The sequence below is a fragment of the Arachis stenosperma genome, chromosome 8 (genome assembly GCF_014773155.1).
Source record: "Arachis stenosperma cultivar V10309 chromosome 8, arast.V10309.gnm1.PFL2, whole genome shotgun sequence".
Lineage (NCBI taxonomy): Eukaryota > Viridiplantae > Streptophyta > Magnoliopsida > Fabales > Fabaceae > Arachis > Arachis stenosperma.
Window position 1 is genome coordinate 2,873,217 of NC_080384.1, and position 20,047 is coordinate 2,893,263.

The 20,047-nt window shown below is 34.1% G+C and overlaps 3 protein-coding genes across 5 annotated transcripts; 1 reads left to right on the forward strand and 2 right to left on the reverse strand.

The window, feature by feature from the left end:
* Window positions 1-1,962: 1,962 nt before the first annotated feature.
* LOC130944503 (phospholipase D alpha 4) lies at window positions 1,963-4,745 on the forward strand. The gene is made up of 4 exons (XM_057872847.1): window positions 1,963-2,145; window positions 2,268-2,825; window positions 2,914-4,108; window positions 4,204-4,745. The coding sequence occupies exons 1-4, from the start codon at window positions 2,050-2,052 to the stop codon at window positions 4,644-4,646; spliced, it is 2,292 nt and encodes a 763-aa protein (XP_057728830.1). The 5' UTR covers window positions 1,963-2,049; the 3' UTR covers window positions 4,647-4,745.
* Window positions 4,746-5,091: 346 nt separating this feature from the next.
* LOC130944504 (protein FLX-like 3) lies at window positions 5,092-10,590 on the reverse strand. Of its 3 annotated transcripts, XR_009072054.1 has the most exons (7): window positions 10,467-10,590; window positions 9,691-10,270; window positions 9,433-9,578; window positions 9,125-9,213; window positions 8,820-9,040; window positions 5,660-5,856; window positions 5,092-5,551 (listed from the first exon to the last, which is right to left on the reverse strand). XR_009072054.1 is itself a non-coding variant. In XM_057872848.1 (5 exons), the coding sequence occupies exons 2-5, from the start codon at window positions 10,236-10,238 to the stop codon at window positions 8,957-8,959; spliced, it is 867 nt and encodes a 288-aa protein (XP_057728831.1). In that variant the 5' UTR covers window positions 10,239-10,270; window positions 10,467-10,590; the 3' UTR covers window positions 8,690-8,956. The 3 variants fall into 3 exon arrangements, 1 of the variants encoding a protein (XP_057728831.1); XR_009072053.1 differs by having other exon boundaries at window positions 5,092-5,856; XM_057872848.1 differs by lacking the exons at window positions 5,092-5,551; window positions 5,660-5,856 and having other exon boundaries at window positions 8,690-9,040.
* Window positions 10,591-15,413: 4,823 nt separating this feature from the next.
* On the reverse strand, window positions 15,414-19,631 carry LOC130945191 (3-epi-6-deoxocathasterone 23-monooxygenase CYP90D1). Its single transcript, XM_057873905.1, has 8 exons — window positions 19,349-19,631; window positions 18,921-19,245; window positions 18,286-18,435; window positions 17,956-18,201; window positions 17,321-17,410; window positions 16,916-17,101; window positions 16,704-16,825; window positions 15,414-15,868 (listed from the first exon to the last, which is right to left on the reverse strand). The coding sequence occupies exons 1-8, from the start codon at window positions 19,567-19,569 to the stop codon at window positions 15,778-15,780; spliced, it is 1,431 nt and encodes a 476-aa protein (XP_057729888.1). The 5' UTR covers window positions 19,570-19,631; the 3' UTR covers window positions 15,414-15,777.
* Between the last annotated feature and the right edge of the window lie 416 nt (window positions 19,632-20,047).

The window sequence follows — 20,047 nt, forward strand, 5'->3', positions numbered from 1 at the left end:
AGATTTTTGTGAAGATATAAATTAGTGATGGTGCAGAACTGTGATTTGGATCCATCATCATCATCAATATGATTTGATGGTTAATGAAGAATTTCATCTATTCTAGTAGTTGTTGTGCTATTAGATTAGTTGCCAAGTGCCAACATAGATGCCCGCAAATCAAATCTAACCTTGCCCAAAAATTAGAGTAAACGATAAATAGATTCCGATCTTTTTTATCTGAAAGGTAAATAAATCATCGATTAAGTAAAATTATAAAAATGTTTTTTATTTTTCAGAACGTAATATAGTTAATTTTTTTTAATAAATTAATTTATTTTTGTATATTTTGAATAAAAAATTTAAATATTTTATATTTAAAAATATTTTATATTTAAAAAATATATTTTTTATATTTTTAATTAATTAAAAAATTATATGTTTTCGAATTTAAAAGTTAAGAACTTATTTAATTTTTTTTTCAAAAATTATTATCAGGTAATATAATGTAGGGTGCAAAGTGGTTTATTAACATAAAGCTGGGCCTAGGCCTTTAGTTAACAATGTGTGTTAAGATTTTAAGGATGTTCTTAAGTCCAAGTTGTTTTGGAGTGGGATGGCCCATTACTACTGATTTGTGGTTAGGCATAAATATCGTATAATTTGGGCAACAGCCTTATATGATCACTGCCAAACCAAACATATGTGATGTTTGTTCACATTAAAACTTAGATAAATGCTAACATGCAATTTTCTTTACCTGAAATTGATAGTCGAAAACTGTTAAGTGATAATTTAGTTAAATTTGTGAAATTATCTAATCAATTGATTGAAAACAACTGTAAATAAATTATCACCTAAGCTTGAAATTTAGTATTATTTTTAAAAGAGAACATACCTAATATGTACCAATGAATGCCTCCTAAGTCCTATTAGTTTCACTAAAATACGTAGTTTTGAGTAATTGCAAAATGCGTGTTTTGTTAGAAACCTATTTATTCTTTTAATACATAACATCGTCACGTCAGTATAACAGTCACATATAATTAATAAAATAAAATTTGTGGCAAAAGTGCTTGATGTGAAATTCTATTATAATTAACTATAAGATGTTCATTAGAAAACTTCAATTTGAGAATAAGAGCAATCAAAGAATAATTAATGAAAAATCAAATGCAACTTTTTTCCATTAAAAAATGATTTTTTATGTTTCCCACAAGGCACACGCCATGGATAGTTGTTAGCTTGATATCGAAGAGCATAATTTGTTTCGCATATACTCTTAATTAACACATATTTGAAAACAAGACAATAGACGACAGTGACACTTTGGTTTCTTAATTAATTTTTTTCCACCACCATGTTTTTATTCCGGAATCTTAAGTATTGATAAGTTGTCAATCCCGCAAGGCACTCATCAACCAATTATGTTAATCAAAAGAAAGTGAATAATGTGACACATTCAACATTGTCAAACCTTCACGTATTTGATGAATTATGTTTCATAATCTTCACGGTTGGGATTCATCATGCATGGTGGTGAACCATGTATGAGATTAAGATACTCAATCTATTCAATTTGATAAAAAGAAAATCATTATTCTAGTTGATAATTAATACGACTAGAAATTCTAGTGGTGATGCAGTTGACACGAAATTGTTTGAATCCAACAAAACTGTTCCAGCTTTAATTAATTAATTAAATATAGGATTAATATAACAAAGTCAGCCTCTTAATCCTCTGCATATTCTTCTTAATTGACCATCATATTGATTTGGTCTTTACCTGTGTTTTGAGTACAAGAAACTTGTGCTTCAAGCGAAAACTTGTTGGAAGGTTAACTACAAGTTTTTCCAAGCTCCCCTCTAACAGTTTAATTGCATTTTAAGGTCCCTTCTTTTTGCTTCTTCATCTGCATTATGTAGCACCACCAACCTCATAGAACCTTTATATATGAAATGTGATCATATTGGGGAAAAAAAAAATAGTAATGTGACAATATTCAGTTTACCTCAAAAGTCAAAGCAAAGTTGATAGTTTTCTCATTGTGAAAAAGTTGTTACAAGGTTATGGCAGTAATGGAAGAAAAGCATTCTCTTCTCCATGGAACAATTGAAGCTACTATCTTTGATGCCACACCTTATTCGCCTTCATTTCCCTTTAATGTGAGTTTTAGATAACTATCATTCTATATAGTATTTACATTATTCTCTCAGTTTCGAAATAACTGTCAATTTGAATAAACTGCATGCCAATTTGCTAATTTCAATAATGTCTCTTTTAACAGTGTCTATGGCCAAATGGAAAGCCAGCTTTTGTGACCATCAAAATAGGCAACAAGGTGATGGCAAAAACTACACAAGAAAGAGGGCGTGTGTGGAACCAAACCTTTCAGATTCAATGTGCTCATCCAAGTGATTCAACCATCACCATCACTCTGAAAACACCATGTTCCATATTGGGAAAATTCCAAATTAAGGCTCAACAATTGAAAGAAGGAAGCTTCATGAATGGTTTCCTCCCCCTCCTAATGGAAAATGGAAAACCAAGCACACAACTCAAGTTGAGGTTCATATTATGGTTTAAGCCAGCAGATTTGGAGACAAGTTGGGCAAAGATAATTAGCAATGGGGATTATAAAGGGATTAATGATGCTACATTCCCTCAGAGGTCTAATTGTCAAGTTAAGCTCTATCATGATGCTCATCATTCACATGATTTTCAACCTCCTTTTGATCTATGTGGAGCACCAAGAAATCTATGGGAGGATGTCTACAAAGCAATTGAGGGTGCAAAGTATTTAATTTACATTGCAGGGTGGTCCTTCAATCCCAACATGATTCTGGTAAATAATAAATATCATATGATTCATACCATTTTTTATCATATACATGTTGGTTTTGATAAAGTTGCACTCATGCTATTTTGTTCAGGTTAGAGATCCTCAAACAGAAATCCCACATGCCAGAGAAGTAAAGTTGGGTGAACTATTGAAGAGGAAAGCAGATGAAGGAGTGGCTGTGAGGATTATGATTTGGGATGATGAGACATCTTTGCCTTTAATTAAGATCAAAGGTGTTATGAACACCCATGATGAAGAATCTTTTGCTTACTTCAAACACACAAAAGTAATATGCAGAAAATGTCCAAGATTACACCATAAGTTCCCCACAGTCTTTGCTCACCACCAGAAAACTATAACTGTGGACACCAGAGCACCCAACAACTCTGCTAATGAAAGAGAGATTCTGAGCTTCTTGGGTGGTGTTGATCTCTGTGATGGCCGGTACGACACAGAGACACACTCATTGTTCCGAACACTTGACAAGGAATCTCATTACCATGACTTCTACCAGACAAACATTGCAGGAGCTAGCCTCAACAAAGGAGGGCCAAGAGAGCCATGGCATGATGCTCATGCTTGTGTAACTGGTGAGGCTGCATGGGATGTTTTAACAAATTTTGAGCAAAGATGGACAAAACAATGTGATCCTTCTCTTCTAGTCCCTGCCAACACCTTAGTAAAGCTCTATCCTTCTTTTGCAAGTAATCCCTCTGAGAGGGATTGGAAAGTTCAGGTATATCGGTCAATTGATCATGTATCTGCTAGTCAAATGTTTAGAAAGCTTACTGTTGAGAGAAGCATACATGAGGCTTATGTGGAAGCGATTAGGCGCGCCGATAAGTTCATATATATTGAGAACCAATATTTCATTGGAGGGTGCCATTTGTGGGAGAAAGATAGTTATAGTGGCTGTGGAAATCTGATTCCAGTTGAGATTGCACTCAAGGTTGTTAGTAAGATCAAAGCAAAAGAGAGGTTTGCAGTGTACATAGTAATACCAATGTGGCCAGAAGGTGTTCCTGAAAGTGAACCAGTTCAAGATATACTGCATTGGACCAGAGAAACAATGGCAATGATGTATGGATTAATTGGAGAAGCAATACAAGAAAGTGGTGAACCTGGGCACCCAAGAGACTACTTGAATTTCTTCTGCCTTGCGAATAGGGAACAGAAGGGAATAGATGAGTTTCTTCCACCACATTCTCCACATCCTGAAACACAATACTGGAATGCACAGAAAAACAGAAGGTTCATGGTTTATGTCCATTCCAAGATCATGATTGGTATGAAATCATTACATTATTGTTGATTAGTTAAAGTAACTTATGTTGCTCATTCTATGAAAGTGCTTAATTTTGTTGCTTCTTTCTATGAATAGTGGACGACCTATACATATTAATAGGATCAGCCAATGTGAACCAAAGATCCATGGATGGACAAAGGGACACAGAGATTGCTATAGGATGCTACCAGTCTCAAGATGGAGCTGAGTCTGACAAACTCATGAATCATGGTGATATTCATGCATACAGAATGTCACTGTGGTATGAACACACCCAGAGCACTGATGAACTGTTCTTGGAGCCGGAAAGGTTGGATTGTGTGCATAGAATGCGGTTGATAGGAGATAAAATGTGGCAAGTGTACAGGAATGAAGAGATTGTGGACATGGAGGGGGTGCACCTTGTAACATACCCCATTATGGTAACACAAGAAGGGTGTGTAGAGGACATGCCTAATGGTGAGGATTATTTTCCTGATACAAAATGTTTAGTGAAAGGAAAGAGGTCTAAGTTACTACCCCCTCTATTTACCACTTAGCAATATGGGCACACAAAAACAAGACTAACAATTCTTTTGTGTATATCCCTTTTCCCTTCACAACCAAAAGAAATATATATATATATATATATATATATATATATATATATATATATATATCCCTTTTCCCTTCAGTAGTGTTCATGTACATTATGAATTTATGATTCTGAAAAAGCAGAGACCTTGCACATTTGTGATGATTGGTGTTGACAAGAGGCTGAGACAACAATCGATGTAAATTCAAATTACTTAATAAACTTGTCTTTCCATTGGTCTCTGAGTTGTATGAAAAACGAATTTCTGAGTGAAATCCTAACAGTGAACGAAATCAAATCGCAGTTAATTTCCGAGCAAAGAGTCCTGGTCATGCAAATCTCAGCATAACATCAATAAAATTATAATGCTTCATCTGCAGCTATATTAGTCTAGCTGTTGAAGGAGAACGGAAAACAAAAAATGCTTATCTTCATAGATTAACTTAAAAAAAAATCTGTAACAGCAGCAAAAGGTACACTAAATCGAATCTGTGAAACATATTTGAGTCCAGGGAAGTACAATGCATGGAACACACGGTTACGGAACGGTGGCGGTTATATGAAAAATCTCGATGGAATAATGAATAATCAAATGATAATAGGTAAAGTTCTTTGTCATGTATAACACATGATCATGAAAATGTGTGCGGAGAAGCGTTGAAATGACTATCAAACAGATTTCAAGCTAAATCTGATTATATAGCAACGACCTTAAGGCAGGCTTCATTGGCCTAGCTTCAAATATTGGTGGTGTGAAGTAGTCTGCATCAACCTGAATTTGAGGCATGTGTTGGAAAATATCTAAACTGAGACATCCCTTCCTCCAGAAACCACATTTAGCAACATCTGAAGCAATCATTCATGATCCATCTACCAGACAAAAATTGTGTCACAACTTTCAGCATTACCATTTGTAAGTCGAAACAATCCGTGGCTACCACCGAAGCTTCATATCTAATATCAGAATATATAGTTTACCTTGACGCAACAAGCTATCTAAGTATATCCTCTTGATTGAACAGTCTTTAGCCCATAATGGGAAAATACATCCCATTTGCATTTCAAAATCAATCAAGAATATATTGTTGTTCCTCAAAATCTTGCAACATTTAGGCCAAAAGACGTGAAAAGTTTTCCTCATTTCAGAGTCCCCTACAAAATTCCCAGCCTCTCATCTGCAACAATAATAGAAAACATTAGTTACTTGAATATGCGTGCAAAGGGAGAAGAAAACATTAAAAAAATATATACATAAAAAAGACAAGTGCATGAACATTACTCTTAATGCCATATCATATAGAAAAGCATTATCAAAACAAAATAAAATGAGAACTGCAAGATAAGGGAGCAATCTTGAAACTATAAGAAACTAATGAGGAAGCCAAATGACCGTTAGCATCCTTCATCCTGACCAAGTGTAACAAAAACCTCCTCACGAGATTCATGACATTAATCACTAAAGTACTTGTTATAATGAAAATGTGTCCTGGTATTTTCCAATCCAGTTGGACACTGGAACAGCATTATAAGCAACTCCAAAGCCTCTGACTCCCCAGGGAAGCTGACTATTCATCTTTTCTACAGAAGACTCAAACTTACTCTAGAGACAGCCAACTCCGAGTGCTTCATGTTCAAGTCAGCAGTAACTACTAGCCCTGGGTTAATGCTCCTAAATTAATATAGCCTACATGAATTACTGAGAGAAGTAGCAACATCAACTCACCACTTGAAAGGAATTCAACCTATAAGTTGCAAGCATCCAACTTTAGCCATGAATCCATCCAAGTTAATTGGATGGTGAGGTATTCCAGAAGCAATTAACCATACTTCACAAAATGATAGTAGGTCTTAAATTGTGAGTCTTTAACTTCACTTCAAAATCTAGCTCAAGGGGAAAGGGATGCTAAAGTACTTATAAAGGCTGTCTTTGCATATCCATAAAAAATGTAGAAGCTTACACACCACAATGACAGCCACATGATTGGTTCTGATACTGCCTTAAAAAGGTTGGACTCCAGAGTATGATATCTTCATGTAATGCGGGACTTAACGATGTAACAATTTGTTATGATACAAACCAATATCTCAACCTTCCTTTCACTCCTATTAGATTGATAATGACAACTGGGACCTATGTGAAGGTTTTGCATCCTTTAGCTTTCCAGACAGCTTCAATTGTCAAAGCACATAACTAATAAATATGAATACAGAAGATTCAATTTCGTAGGAATGGATGCATTGCAGCTAATATTATACTACTGCTTAAAGTCGAATTAGAAGGCTAGATTCCTAAGCATTACTCTAAATTTTCTGGTTAGATAACATTCCTAGAAACAAAATCTGATGATGGAACTCGGTGACCTAATACAGGTGTGCAACTACTAGTTTATATTAAGCAGAATACTAATCCTTTAAATGATGATGGTAATCAGAAGGGTAACACATAGCAAGTTCCATACTTGTTACATCATTTAGACCAATAAAATAAGCAGAATACTTGCCTATGAGCTTCAGATCCCCAGCTCGCCTCCAGACATACTTCAGGTTGAAAGTCTTCTCTTCAGATATTCCAAAGTGATGGTTACGACATATGATAGAATTTTGGGCATCGTGATGATTTCAGCACCCCAACCAATATGAAGAATGGGAAACTCCCTGATGTATGAGATTCACTCTTCATGTAGAATGGGTATAGAACTAACTTACCCCTTGAATCTTAGTGCCGGTCAGATTTGTAAGCTAGCATACATCTCATTCTACATCGACAGCAGCCAATTTCTGGCCCTCTTCAAATAAACAGTGAACAAGAGCAGTACAAGACCTAATACACTACCATCTTGCTGGGAAAATCCACTTGTATAAAATCAGGCTCTAACATGTACCACTACAGCACTTAATCGTTTGGAGCATTCAAGGTCCAATCAAACTGAACATGTTTTAAAGCATGGCCAAATAGTGGTGCAAAATACTTCTGAATCTGTACTCACTCCATCCAATTTCATTGTTCTTGGGGTTTTCCTCACGACAAAGTATCATAGGGTATTGGACATTGTATGCACCAACAAACAACACTGCTTCTGGACAAACGCAACACACTTCCACCATCCACTACCCATCATCCATGCCAGCAAAAAGCAGTAGTTACCACCAGCAACTTAGCAGAGAAAACAAAATAAAAGGTTGAATATTTCAAAAGCCGAACATCTTCTCCAGGCATGTATATTAAATCCGATATAAATCCGATATTTGATTACAGCCACCGTCAATACAAGCACCTTTTCCAGCAATGAAACTAAACAAAGTCCCGAAAACTTAACTATATATGAAACCCTAGAGCTTAATTTCCAGGAAATGGATATCTTACATTCGTTCAGCCATTAGCAACATAATCACCCACAAGGTTATATTCCCAAAAATTTATGCAGGATGCCTCCTTTATCAGTTGCAGGACTACAACGACTAATCCTAATAAAATACATCAGGTGAGGAACACCATACTGCTCTTCGGTGACGTTTATCCAATCCTAGAAATAGCTATAACTGAGATTTATCACATCAAGCCTAAAGAAACATACTCTATATTCTCCGTCAAACTGTAACTTCTCATTTTGTTCACCTCAGTAAACAACAGAATACCTAATATAAATTATGCCCCAAGTTCCTCTCTGTCTGATGACTGCTGTGACAGAAATAATTACCCACTAGATGGGACTAATTTCAATATCACACATCCACTCTCCTGTGCAGCACCATTTATTTAACATATTGCTAGATTACTAAAACTTCAACAAGGAGCACCGATAATAATAATGATACAACTTAAGTATCCATCGCCTTCTAAAACAGCTATCCACGATCACCCATCAAATACTGAATCTCAGGCAACATGTTTCAGCACATGGGAACTATACCTCATTCCATCTCATGAATTATTTAAAACATGTCTTTCCCAGAAGAAAGATAGACAACAATAATGGCCAAAAGCAATAATAAAAAAACGAGAAATATGTATCAATGGAAGATAGATAAATTTAACAGTTTCATCATACTAGGTTTTGAACTTAAGACATATTGCAACAACTTTCCCTATAAATACGAAACAAAGCAACACCGAAACCTATATATGCTAGTTACGAACCAATTGTAACCAGAAAATAAGCATTGATGAGGCATGCACAGATAGAAGGATGCCAAACTCAATCACAGCCATGGTGTTAACACGGGCTAAAGTGATGGCAAGCCTCACTTCTTCACCAACAGCGATCACTTAGAATTTCAGCGGCGATTAGTGCGAGACTTCTCAGGTCCTTTCCTTGAAGTAGCACCTGCCCCATACAGAGGACCTTTCTCCACAGCACCCTAGACAGAAGCATATAAGAGGTGAATAAAGTCTTGAAGGTGAAGCCTAACATTTAAAACTTATAAATTAAGGATGACACATACCAGGTGAACGCCATATGGTCCATATCCATCTGCATACAGAGCGGGATAACCCCCTTTGGGGCTACCAAACTGTGTTCCATAAGGCCCGCCTTTGTAAATGATTAGAAAACAAAACATCATCATTTTAATTATTTAGATCATCAATAAATGGAGGATACAACTCTATTAAGGCCATCTATTGGTCTAATTGAATGGCCTTCCTTATTCAAGCCATTAAATCAAATCAGGCAATTATAACTTTTCTAACAACCCATACAGTTAATAAAACACAATAAGATATCTATAGAAGGATAACAAAGAGGTCATACCAGCACCCCACTGTCTGCCATCAACACTAGCAAGCTCTGCACGTAGCTTCTCCACTTCCCGAGCCATGGAAACCAAGTTTTTCTCCATTGATTGCCTTTGTTCCATGAACTCTATGTTTGCCTTCTTTTCATAATCCACCATGGTTCTAAAAAAAAAAAACTAATCACCATCAGTTTAAGCTAACAAATTCAGGAATGCACATCACAGAAGGGCTCGAAGCAGAATATGGAAACTGCGATCACAGCAGAGCCACACACCTTGCACGCATTAGCTCCTGGCGTAGGCCATCAATCTCGGACTTCAACATGGGAATCTGTTTATTATCAGCTTGTAACCTTGCAACATCCTGATTAAGCGTCTGAACCTTCCCTGTAAGTTCTTGCTTAAGAGTGTTAAGTTTCTGAACCTCGGCTCGCAGCTGCGCAACCTCACTCTTCAGGGGCTCGGCAGCCCTGAGATCAGACTCCATCTTCCTTCCTTTGTCAATGAGCTCCCTGGAATGCAACTCATGCTCAGCACGAATATCACCAATGGCAAGGTTCATACGGTGAAGTTCCTCCTTGGCAGCAGCAAGGTCACGCTGCAATACCACACGGTCCTCAATGAGCCTGCGGTTGTCGGCCACAACCCTACGCATCTCGGCGTGCTGCAATTCGAGTTCTTCTTCGAGGAGGGCGGCGGGATGCGGCGGCGGGATGGCTGGGCGGGGAATGGGAGGAGGCGGGCGGGCATAAGGGGCGTCGGAAGGGTAACCCCGGCGGGAACTCAAGGGTTCCCGGTGATGAACGCGGTGCCTTGATGACATTTGAAGTAAGCCTACCTTATCTACCTAACAACCTATAATAATCTCACAAACACATATGATATCATATATTTCATTTAGAATCATGAATGAAGCGCTGCTGACGTAAACAGAAATTAGGAAAATGAATGATAGAAAGAAAAGATGAATGAAATCGGATTTCAATATGAGAGAGAGAGAGAGAGAGAGAGAGAGAGAGAGAGAGAGAGAGGTTACGGGAAAAAAGCGAACCTTGTGAGAGGGAGAAGACGAAGATGAAGATGAAGGTGTAGGGTGATGCTGATGTGATCGAAGAGCAGAAAAGAAGGTCTTGTTCCTCCTCTCTGCGGCAGCGGAAGGCAAACACACACAAGACTCAACCGCAATTCTCATCAACGGCGTCGTTCCAAAGTCTAAAAATAATGGGCCAACAATTGGGTTGGATTGGGCTGATCCCATTAATTCTTTTAAATGCAATGTGCAACGTTAGATTGGGCTTTCTTTAACACATAATGGCCCATAAGTAAAACATTGTATAGAGAAACCCAATATCAATACCGAAAATAGAACAAAAAACATACTTGAAAAAGAATTTGTTGATCCATATTCTTTTAATCTTTTGTTATCCCAGTTTTTATACTTACTCTTGGTTCTTAGAAATTTCTCTTATAAATGAATTATAAAAAGTTCAATCCCACATTTGACAAATTAATTTTTAAATATTTTTTCTGATGTAATTCACCAAAATAAGTGATTGAAGTGATGTACATCGATATGAACTGGTTTACTTTTTGAATTTGGATTTTCTGAATTTTAAATTTTATTTTAAAAGGTAAAGTATGATCTATCACTATTTATTTTATAGGTAAGACTAAAAGAAAATATGAGAAAAAAAATATTCAATGTTAAAAGATCTCATTTTTTCTTCTAAAATAAAAATCTAGAATTTAAAAGATCTAAATTCTTACTTTTTATACCCTGCAAAAAACTAGAGAAGAATTATACAATCTAAAAGAAAATATATATTATCTTTTGTAAACTGTAAAAAATTTTGATGGCCTATATAATCTGTTTTAAAGAAATTCAGATTTTTTGAAACTATATACAATTGTTTCAGCCTATAGTTTAAAGATAACAATGGATTATCAAATAATTTGTTTATTTTGAAAACTGAATTGTATTGATGAGATGTAGAAGTACAAAAAAGAGAGAATTATTTGAGCTAGTAAAAAGTAAGAATCTTAGATCTAGAATAATATTATGATTAGTAGGAGAGATTCCGAGTATATTTGTAAAGAAGAAGAAAATACATGATGGGACATTGAGAGCGTGTGAGATTGTTTAATGATTAAAGGTGTGAAAGATATGCGCGACTATAATTAAGTTGGATTTTTAAAAAGCGTATGATAGAATTAAGTGGTGCTTAGAAGATGCGGTTTGGTCTAAAGTGGAGGTAATGGGTTAAAGAATGTGTAGGTACAACATCTATGTCGGTCCTCATTAATGGATCTCCATCTAAGCCTTTTCGGATGGAACAAGGCCTGAGGCAGGGTGATCCTATCTCTTATTTTTTTGTGCTGGTCGTGGATGTTTTACATCGAATAGTTGGAGAGGCAATACGAAATGGTTGGATTACGCCTCTTTTGGTAGGTAAGGATAGTATTGAACTGTCTCATCTTCAGTTTACAGACGATACTATCATATTCTATCCCCAAGAGAAAGACACTATCAAGAGCTATAAGAGGTTGTTGAGGTGCTTTGAGATGATATTAGGTTGAACATCAAATTTAAAAAGTCAAGTTTGATTCCGGTCAATTGCAAGTAAGGCTGGACGAGGAGGATGTACAGTTTGTTGGGATGCAAGGAGGATTCATTACCAGTAAAGTATTTTGGAATATCTCTAGGTGCAAATCCAAAACTTGTCAAGACTTGAAAACCAGTGATAGACAAAGTGAAAGCAAAATTTAGTATGTGAAAAGCAAAAATTCTTAATAAGGCGGGTAAACTAGTTCTTATTAAGTCTGTCCTAAATAATCTGCCTGTGTATTATCTTAGTTTATATAAAATGCCAAAATCTGTGGCGAAAAAGCCAATTTTATTGCAAAGAAGATTTTTGTGAAGTAAGGAGGATGGAAAAGATGGTATACCGTTAGTAAAATGGCAACTAGTACAAGCTCCAAAAAAAATAGGTGGTCTAGGTGTGGAAGACACAGTAATTCATAATACAGCCTTCTTGTTTAAGTGGTGGTGATGGTTTTCAAAAGAAGACGATCCGTCATGAAATAAAATTGTGTGTTCGTGTAATAACTTGAATCCTTTAGAGATGCTTGTTAGTCAACTTGTGCCTAAACAGGGTAGTCTGTGAAAGGATATTTGTCGGTTACAGATTATTGATCAACGTGTTAGGAAAAAATTGATTCGGGGTTTGAGTTGGGAGATAGGGAATGGAAAGAGGATTCGGTTTTGGGAGGACATCTGGCTACAAAGCGGTGCTTTGAAAGATACCTTTTCAAGACTTATCTCGATTTCAAACCAACAAAGTTATGTTATAGGGGATTGTGGTTTTTGGGATGAACTAGAATAGATTTAAATTTTTCAATGCAAGAGGGAGTTGTTCCAATGGGAGATGGAGTTACTTAATCATCTCCAAGCAAATTTACAATTGGCCAAGTTAACTACTGTGAGAGAGGATCGAGTCATATGAAAATTTGATTTAAAAAAAAAAAGACATTTATTGATTTTATTCTACTAACTCATTTGTATAGGTTATGTAGGTAGAAATGGTCCCAGAGGATATCACCAGTTACAATTTCACTAGTACTATATGGAGAGATTATGCTCTACTAAGAGTTGAATTATTTGTTTGGTTTGTATTGGTAAGAAAGGTAAACACTAAAGAAAGATTGGCTCGATTATGAGTTATTGGTCAGAAAGATATGTTTTATGTACTATGTAAAAAAGAGGTAGAGCACATATTTCACTTGTTTATTAGTTGTGAGTATTTTTAAAAGGTGTGATGTGTTTAGTTGTTTGCGTTAGGTAGACTGTGGACAGTTACAAATAATATTAAACAACATTTTGAAAGTTGGGTTGAAAAGAATATTTGGCTTAGTTTCTTTGTTGTTGTGTGAAATGTTTGGCTCGAAAAGAATAATAAATCTTTTAAGTGGATGTAGATGATAACATTAATAGAACGGTGAATAACTACTAAAAATAGCAAAGTGTTAGCTCCTATGATTATTAATGACAACTAAAATGAGATCCGTGCGATGCGCGGGATGGTAAATTAATGATAGCATATAATAAATATTAAAAATTGTTATGTTTTGTAGAAATAAATTAAATATATGTAAATTAAAATTAAATTTAAAAGGTATTTTATTTTTAATAATTTGTAGTACAAAAAATTTGGATGTTGGAATTATACAAAATGACATTTTATTTGGTGGTTTGATTTTTGCATTTGTTTTAATTGATGGACTTAGTCATCTTATGTGGCGCTCGTCCTTTTTTTTTTGTTAGTTGTTAGAGTAGCTGCTTTTTCCTTTTTGTCGTAGGTTCTTGTGAAGACATGTTCTTTATGAATTGTTGAGTTTGATGCACTTTCTATTGTGTTATTTAGTTCCATCTTTGTATGTATGTTCTTCTTCCGAAGATGTGTCTTGAATTTGTATAGTTTTCTTTCTCCTTAATCTCTTGATGGGGGTGGTGCTTCAATGTCATTCTTTTTCTGAAATGTCATTAGATTTGAAGCAGTTGTGCCTAATGAACTTTTTGCGTCGCTATCAAATAGTAAAAAAATTGTTGTAACACTTTAATCTGAAACCTTTAATTGAATTATGAACCTAAAATAAGTATTGGGTTAGCAATTAATAATTTGATAAATGAGATTATGAAAAGTATATAGAGTTACCGTATTGTTGGATATTGTGGTGTTTGATTACATGTGCCACAAATGTAGTTGTTTCTTTTTTTAGACATAACACTTTTTACATTTAACATAGTTCCATCCTAATTTGTCATCAATTTCGTTTATAGTTGCTAAAATTGTGAAGATCTTTCCTATTACAATATTCAATTTATGTTATCATTAGGTATATGGTATTTGAGTAAGTATGAATGTATGATGCATGTTGTGATTTTTTTTGTTATACCTGATCATCAGATTCTCATTGCATGGCCATTAGATCTTGGATAGTTATTCGATTTCTAATCGTTCTGCTCTGAAAGAATGATGCTCTATTGAATAAGTTTGAAATGTACAGTTCGAAAATAAATTTTTTGTGCTAAATTTAATGTTATGTGAAGGAATAGTGATAAGAGACTTATATATGTAGTTTAAATAATATGAAATTTAAATACTTATAACGTAAAATTTATTATGATTAATAATATTATTATGATATTTGTAATATGGATATTTATTATTTTTAGGGAGTTATTTATAAAAATTAATAAATTAATTGTTGCGATTATAAATTTATTGTATTGTTTATAATGGTAAGATATAATAAATATAGGAATATAAATTCAATGTATTTGTAGGTTACAAATTTATTAGATTCTATTTTTTAGTTTTTTTATTTGTATATTTAATTTTTTTGCTGATTTAGAAATAATAGTTAATTTGACAAGAATTAAGTGGTTGATTCTAAAATTGTGCTAAGTAAGCAATATTGCTGACATGACATTAATAAGAAAAAAGAAATGTCTCAAAAATAATGTAATACATACTTATATATCTATTTTTATATATTAAGAATAGATTAAGAATAAATGCCAAAGATAACTATAAATTATAATTTTATTTTTACTTATTCCGCCTTGTTGTGTGGAACTTTTTACTTAAAAAAAAAAATCTTAGACCCACAAAATGATCTTGGCGCCGTTACAAGTGGAACTACTTCATTCAGATCTAAGTGTTTGTGGCTGTGGGTCCCCAATAATCTCCATATCAAAACTCAAGCATGAATGATACATTTATATTTTATGGGGTATATAGAATTCCATCAAGTTGTCCTATGAATTTCATCATTATTACATGGGTCCCTTAAACTCAAAACTATTATTCCACTTACTCTTCTGATTCAATCTTTCCCCTACCCTCTTCCAAAGCAAATCCAAAAGCTAACAAAAGAAAGAACAACAACAAAAAGCATATCTACCCTTCTCTAAAACCAAAAAAAAAAAAAAAATGCATACAAGGTGAAATGGGAAAGAAGAATTAGTGAAAAGTAAAATGCCTAATTGAGGGTCCCTCAAAAGATGAAACCTTTTGTTTTGTGTTGTCTTGATGTGCAAAGACAAAAGCAAAGGGGACAAATTCATTAACCTTATATATGAAAGTTCCCCACACGTGTGTACATATTAACCAACCTTCTTTATGGACCCCCTTTTTTTCTTTCCTAGCTATTCTTCTCCATCTTGTCTTTTTTTTCTCTACTGATTCTTTTCGTAATGCTAGAAAGATAAAAAAAATCAAAACTTGTTTTAATTAATAAATATTAAATAAAATAAATTTTGACTGTTTTTTATTGTCAGTTAATTTATACATAGATTTTCTCTAAGATTTCACTCTTCTAACCAAGATTGGCATCCTCCTTTTCATTCTTACTGTGGGGAAATTCACAATTGTATCTTCTTCTGCATACCATCTGTTCATGAAAAACACCAAGAGAGTTTCAGATTCCTAACTAGTAGTCATATAGAGGGTAGCAAACTAGCAATGACTATACTTTCTTGTATTATAGTATACAAAAACAGAAAAAAAGCACTAAAGATTGCATATTTATTATGAGGACCAAGCTAATCTCAAGTTGTAGCATAGTGTATCTTCCTAGAGGATGGTGCAATAAGACATGATCTATAGACCTAAGGAATAATATCAACAACATGCAATTTGTCTCCAAGCTAAAAACAAAAAAGAAAACAGTTCCAATAAGTAAATAAAGTTTCTTTTTTAGTGGAGTTGTGTAATTTGCACATTATTTAACATATCAAATATAATATTGTCTCTCTTATAAAATTATGTCCACAACATCTCTACCACAATCACATGTTAAACAATACTAAAAATTATGTGAAAAAGAAAGGTACTTTCTGCACTCCCAAAATCACAGACAAATGCATCCTTTTATGTTCCATACTATGTAAATACATAGTATATGCTTGAATAATATTTCTCTTGTTCTCATCATCAACAAGAAGACAAAGTGACAAACACATGGACTTAGGTTGCTTGACCAGTCAATTATTCCTTTCTAGCCCTGTACATATACACATTTCTATAATTATGTCATTTCTTAAATAGCATAATCACATACATACATGTGTGGAATCTATGGCTTCACCTGAATTTAGTAGTACATATATATTTTCTTGGACATGTATCTTTGTGTTTTCAACTATTCTGTTACTTTATTGGAAGTAAATTCAATGTGTTAAGTGATTTAATAGAGAATTAAATGCAGCATGAGAATCGATGAGCACCTAAATTGAGTGACCAAGTGATGCAAGAAGATAGAAGCTTCAAGCCTGGCCAAGTCAAGGCCAGGGCACAATCTTTGTCCACCTCCAAAAGGAGTGAAATTGCAAGTGCTTGTGTCTTTGTCCTGTCATCACCCCAACAATTTGTTTTGCTAAATAACTAGAAGATTAACAATAAACAACTAAGTGTGTTATAGTTTATATGCTTCTCTTACTTGCCACCTCCATGGATTGAATTGGTAAGGCTTGTCATAGTTTTTGTCATCTAGATGAATTGATCTAAAATATGCTAACACACACCATCCTTTCGGTATAAAATACCCTTTTATTTCTACATCTTTCATAGCCTTTCTCATAACTCCAATTATTACATTTCCTATCCTCAAAGTTTCTGTGATAACCTGCATAAGTAAGCAGCCATACTATATGTATATCAAAATACAACTAATATATAACAAAATACGCATTAAAAATATTAAAACAACACATATTTATACACAAATACATTCTAAGTAACTAATTTAGTAGCTAGTTTTTGGTATACACGTACCATTTTTTATAAGCCAAATACATTAGTAAACCATATATAATTTAATATATATCATCTATGTTTGACTTACTGTTTGAGTAAATGGCAATGATAAGTAATCACTCCAATTCAAGGGCTCCCCAAGCTGATCTTTGAGTTTCTTAAGCTTCACATTCTCCTCCTATTACCAACAGTGGAACCATTTACCAAAGAAGTGATTAATCAGTAATCACTTCAGTCAAATTTTGTCCACAACAAAATTATTTGATCGTTTACCAAGAATTGTTAATCAGGTATTCCTTGACATTAACATAGAATTTAAGTGGATGAAATTTTCTACAATTGTGATGTTTGCTTCTCTTTATAGGGTTCATTCATTGTCAATTTGTCACATAGCTATCATGGTGCAATGTCTAATCCCTACTACCATAGCAAGGACTAAGCCTATTAACCACTTTGTCTATTTGTCCAAGAATAGAACTTAGAATCTTTAATAATAACAGAACAAGAAATGACATCATGGTTTCACAAAATGTAATTTTCACAATAAAATAACAAAAAGTTGTTCTAGTTTTATATTAGGCCAATAGGTAACTATGCAAAACCACCAATTAACCAAATCATTAAGAGTGACAGTATTTTGAAACTGAACAATGTGCTGGAACTAATTTTAATGTAATTTCTTTATTTCTAAAATAAAATAAAAAATAAAATAAAATGGCATACTCTCAATTGTTGCAAAGCAGTAGGGCATTCTGATAAATACTTTACAGCAAGAGTCATAAGAACTGGCACTGAATCCTCCCCTGGAATCATCATATCAATCATATTGTCTGCTATTAATTCATCTGTTAACCTATCATTTTCATCATTCAGAAGCACATCCACTACATCTTTTGGAACTTTGGAGATTCCACATTCTCTTCTACTTTCAATAGTTCTCAGCATTAACTTCACCATCTTTTTTTTTGCCTGAAAAAATAAAAAACAATTAGGCTAAAAATCATAGCATGAAGTAATATAAAAAAAAAATCCAATTAATGACTTACCACTTACCTGTAAGGATTGATGAAGTTTAGTTCCTGGCAAATTTATTGGTAGAGACATGAGGCCAGACATGAATTCCTGAAAATGTTTCTTCAGAAGCTCCATTTCTTCACCAGGATCCAAACTAATCAATGCCTTGACTAGTACTTGAAAGGCAATCTGGGGTGATAATTGGTATGATATATTAAAAAATAATATAACATCATAATAATTGTGAATATCATTTTCAAGGCAGCATAATCCATGCAAAATGATTATGAACCTCGGAAAAAGACAACTGGAATTTTTTGACTTTTGTAATCTTAGCTGCTGTCTACTATTTCACCTTGAAACTCAAGTATGAGCCAGATAAATAACTATGTCACCTAATATAATTTTTATTTTTACAATTCAACAAGCTTAATGAGAATGAGAAAGAGAGCTTCACCTTGTTATACAACTTTGCATTTGTAACATTCACAAATGTCTATTTTTTGAACAGATTTTTTTCGTCTTTACTATCTCGGTGTCTTTGTATTTTGTATCTTGTGACAGTTATTAATCTCGGCCAAGATACCACACTAAACTTAGATTTGAAGACAAAATATCAAACTTGGGAGATGGATAGAGAACAGAGAAATAAGAAGGAAAGAAAGAAAGCTAACATTTTTTGTCTCATCTTGTATGTATACAGGTTGATCCTCCTTCCAATTAGTCATTGATTGTTGGACATAGTTCTGCATCTCTCTAGTGATCTGAACCTTAAGCTGCTGAGACTTAAAGAAAGCTCCAACTAGTCCATGTATTCTCCTCTGCAAGCTTCCATTGATGAGCAAAATGGAAGACTTTCCCATCAACTCAGTCAGAGACTTGGGATATGAAGGAACAAAAGCCTTTGCATCACTTTGCAGAATGAACTTATTAACTTCTGCATCTGTGGACACAATTGTTGGGCTCCCAAATATGTGAGACTTGAACACCTTCCCATACCTGCAAAAATTCAAGTTGTATATAAGCATTTAATGTATCTGAATACAATTTATTTTGAGATAATTGAGATATGAATGTATCAAATTAACCGCAATGAACTTACATGCTTCGACGCTTGTCCATGAAGCTCTCAGGATGATCAGAGTAGGCACAGGAAATAAACTCAATGGTTTCACCAACAAAAGGCCATCCAAGAGTGCCTAAGGGAAGTTGATTCTTCATGTGTTTAGATTTGATGAGTCTAAGCCATGTGATCCTTCTGTAGAAGAGGATGAAGAACAAGAGTAATGGTGTCACAAACACAATCAAAACAACTTTGTCCATTTTTCTTTTCTAATATGACACTATATATTTGGCTTAAATATTGCTAATTGAGTGTTGTGAAGTGATGAAGTATGAGCAAAAGTGTTGTGATAGTGAGAATATTTATATATGCAGTGCATTGAGAAAAAAGAAGTATAGTACTATAGACTATAGATACAAGATTGCCTTTTATTGTTCTCTTTAACCAAAAAAGAATTTTTACTGATGCTACTACCTTTGGACTTAACTGAGGTCAATACTCAAATAGTTTAATAGTTTTGCTCTGAATTTTGGGAATATTATCTTCAGCTTCATTTAATTTTACTTAGTCTCTGTCTGTCTGTTACTATATACTATATATCACAACTTGCTGAATATAATGACGAGGGAAATTATATAAATTTGTTTGGTTTTCTGCTCAATCAGCTATTAGTCAGTGTCATCCACATGTGAGTAGATTATAGTAGTACTATTATTTTAATTGAATAATTAAGTTTAA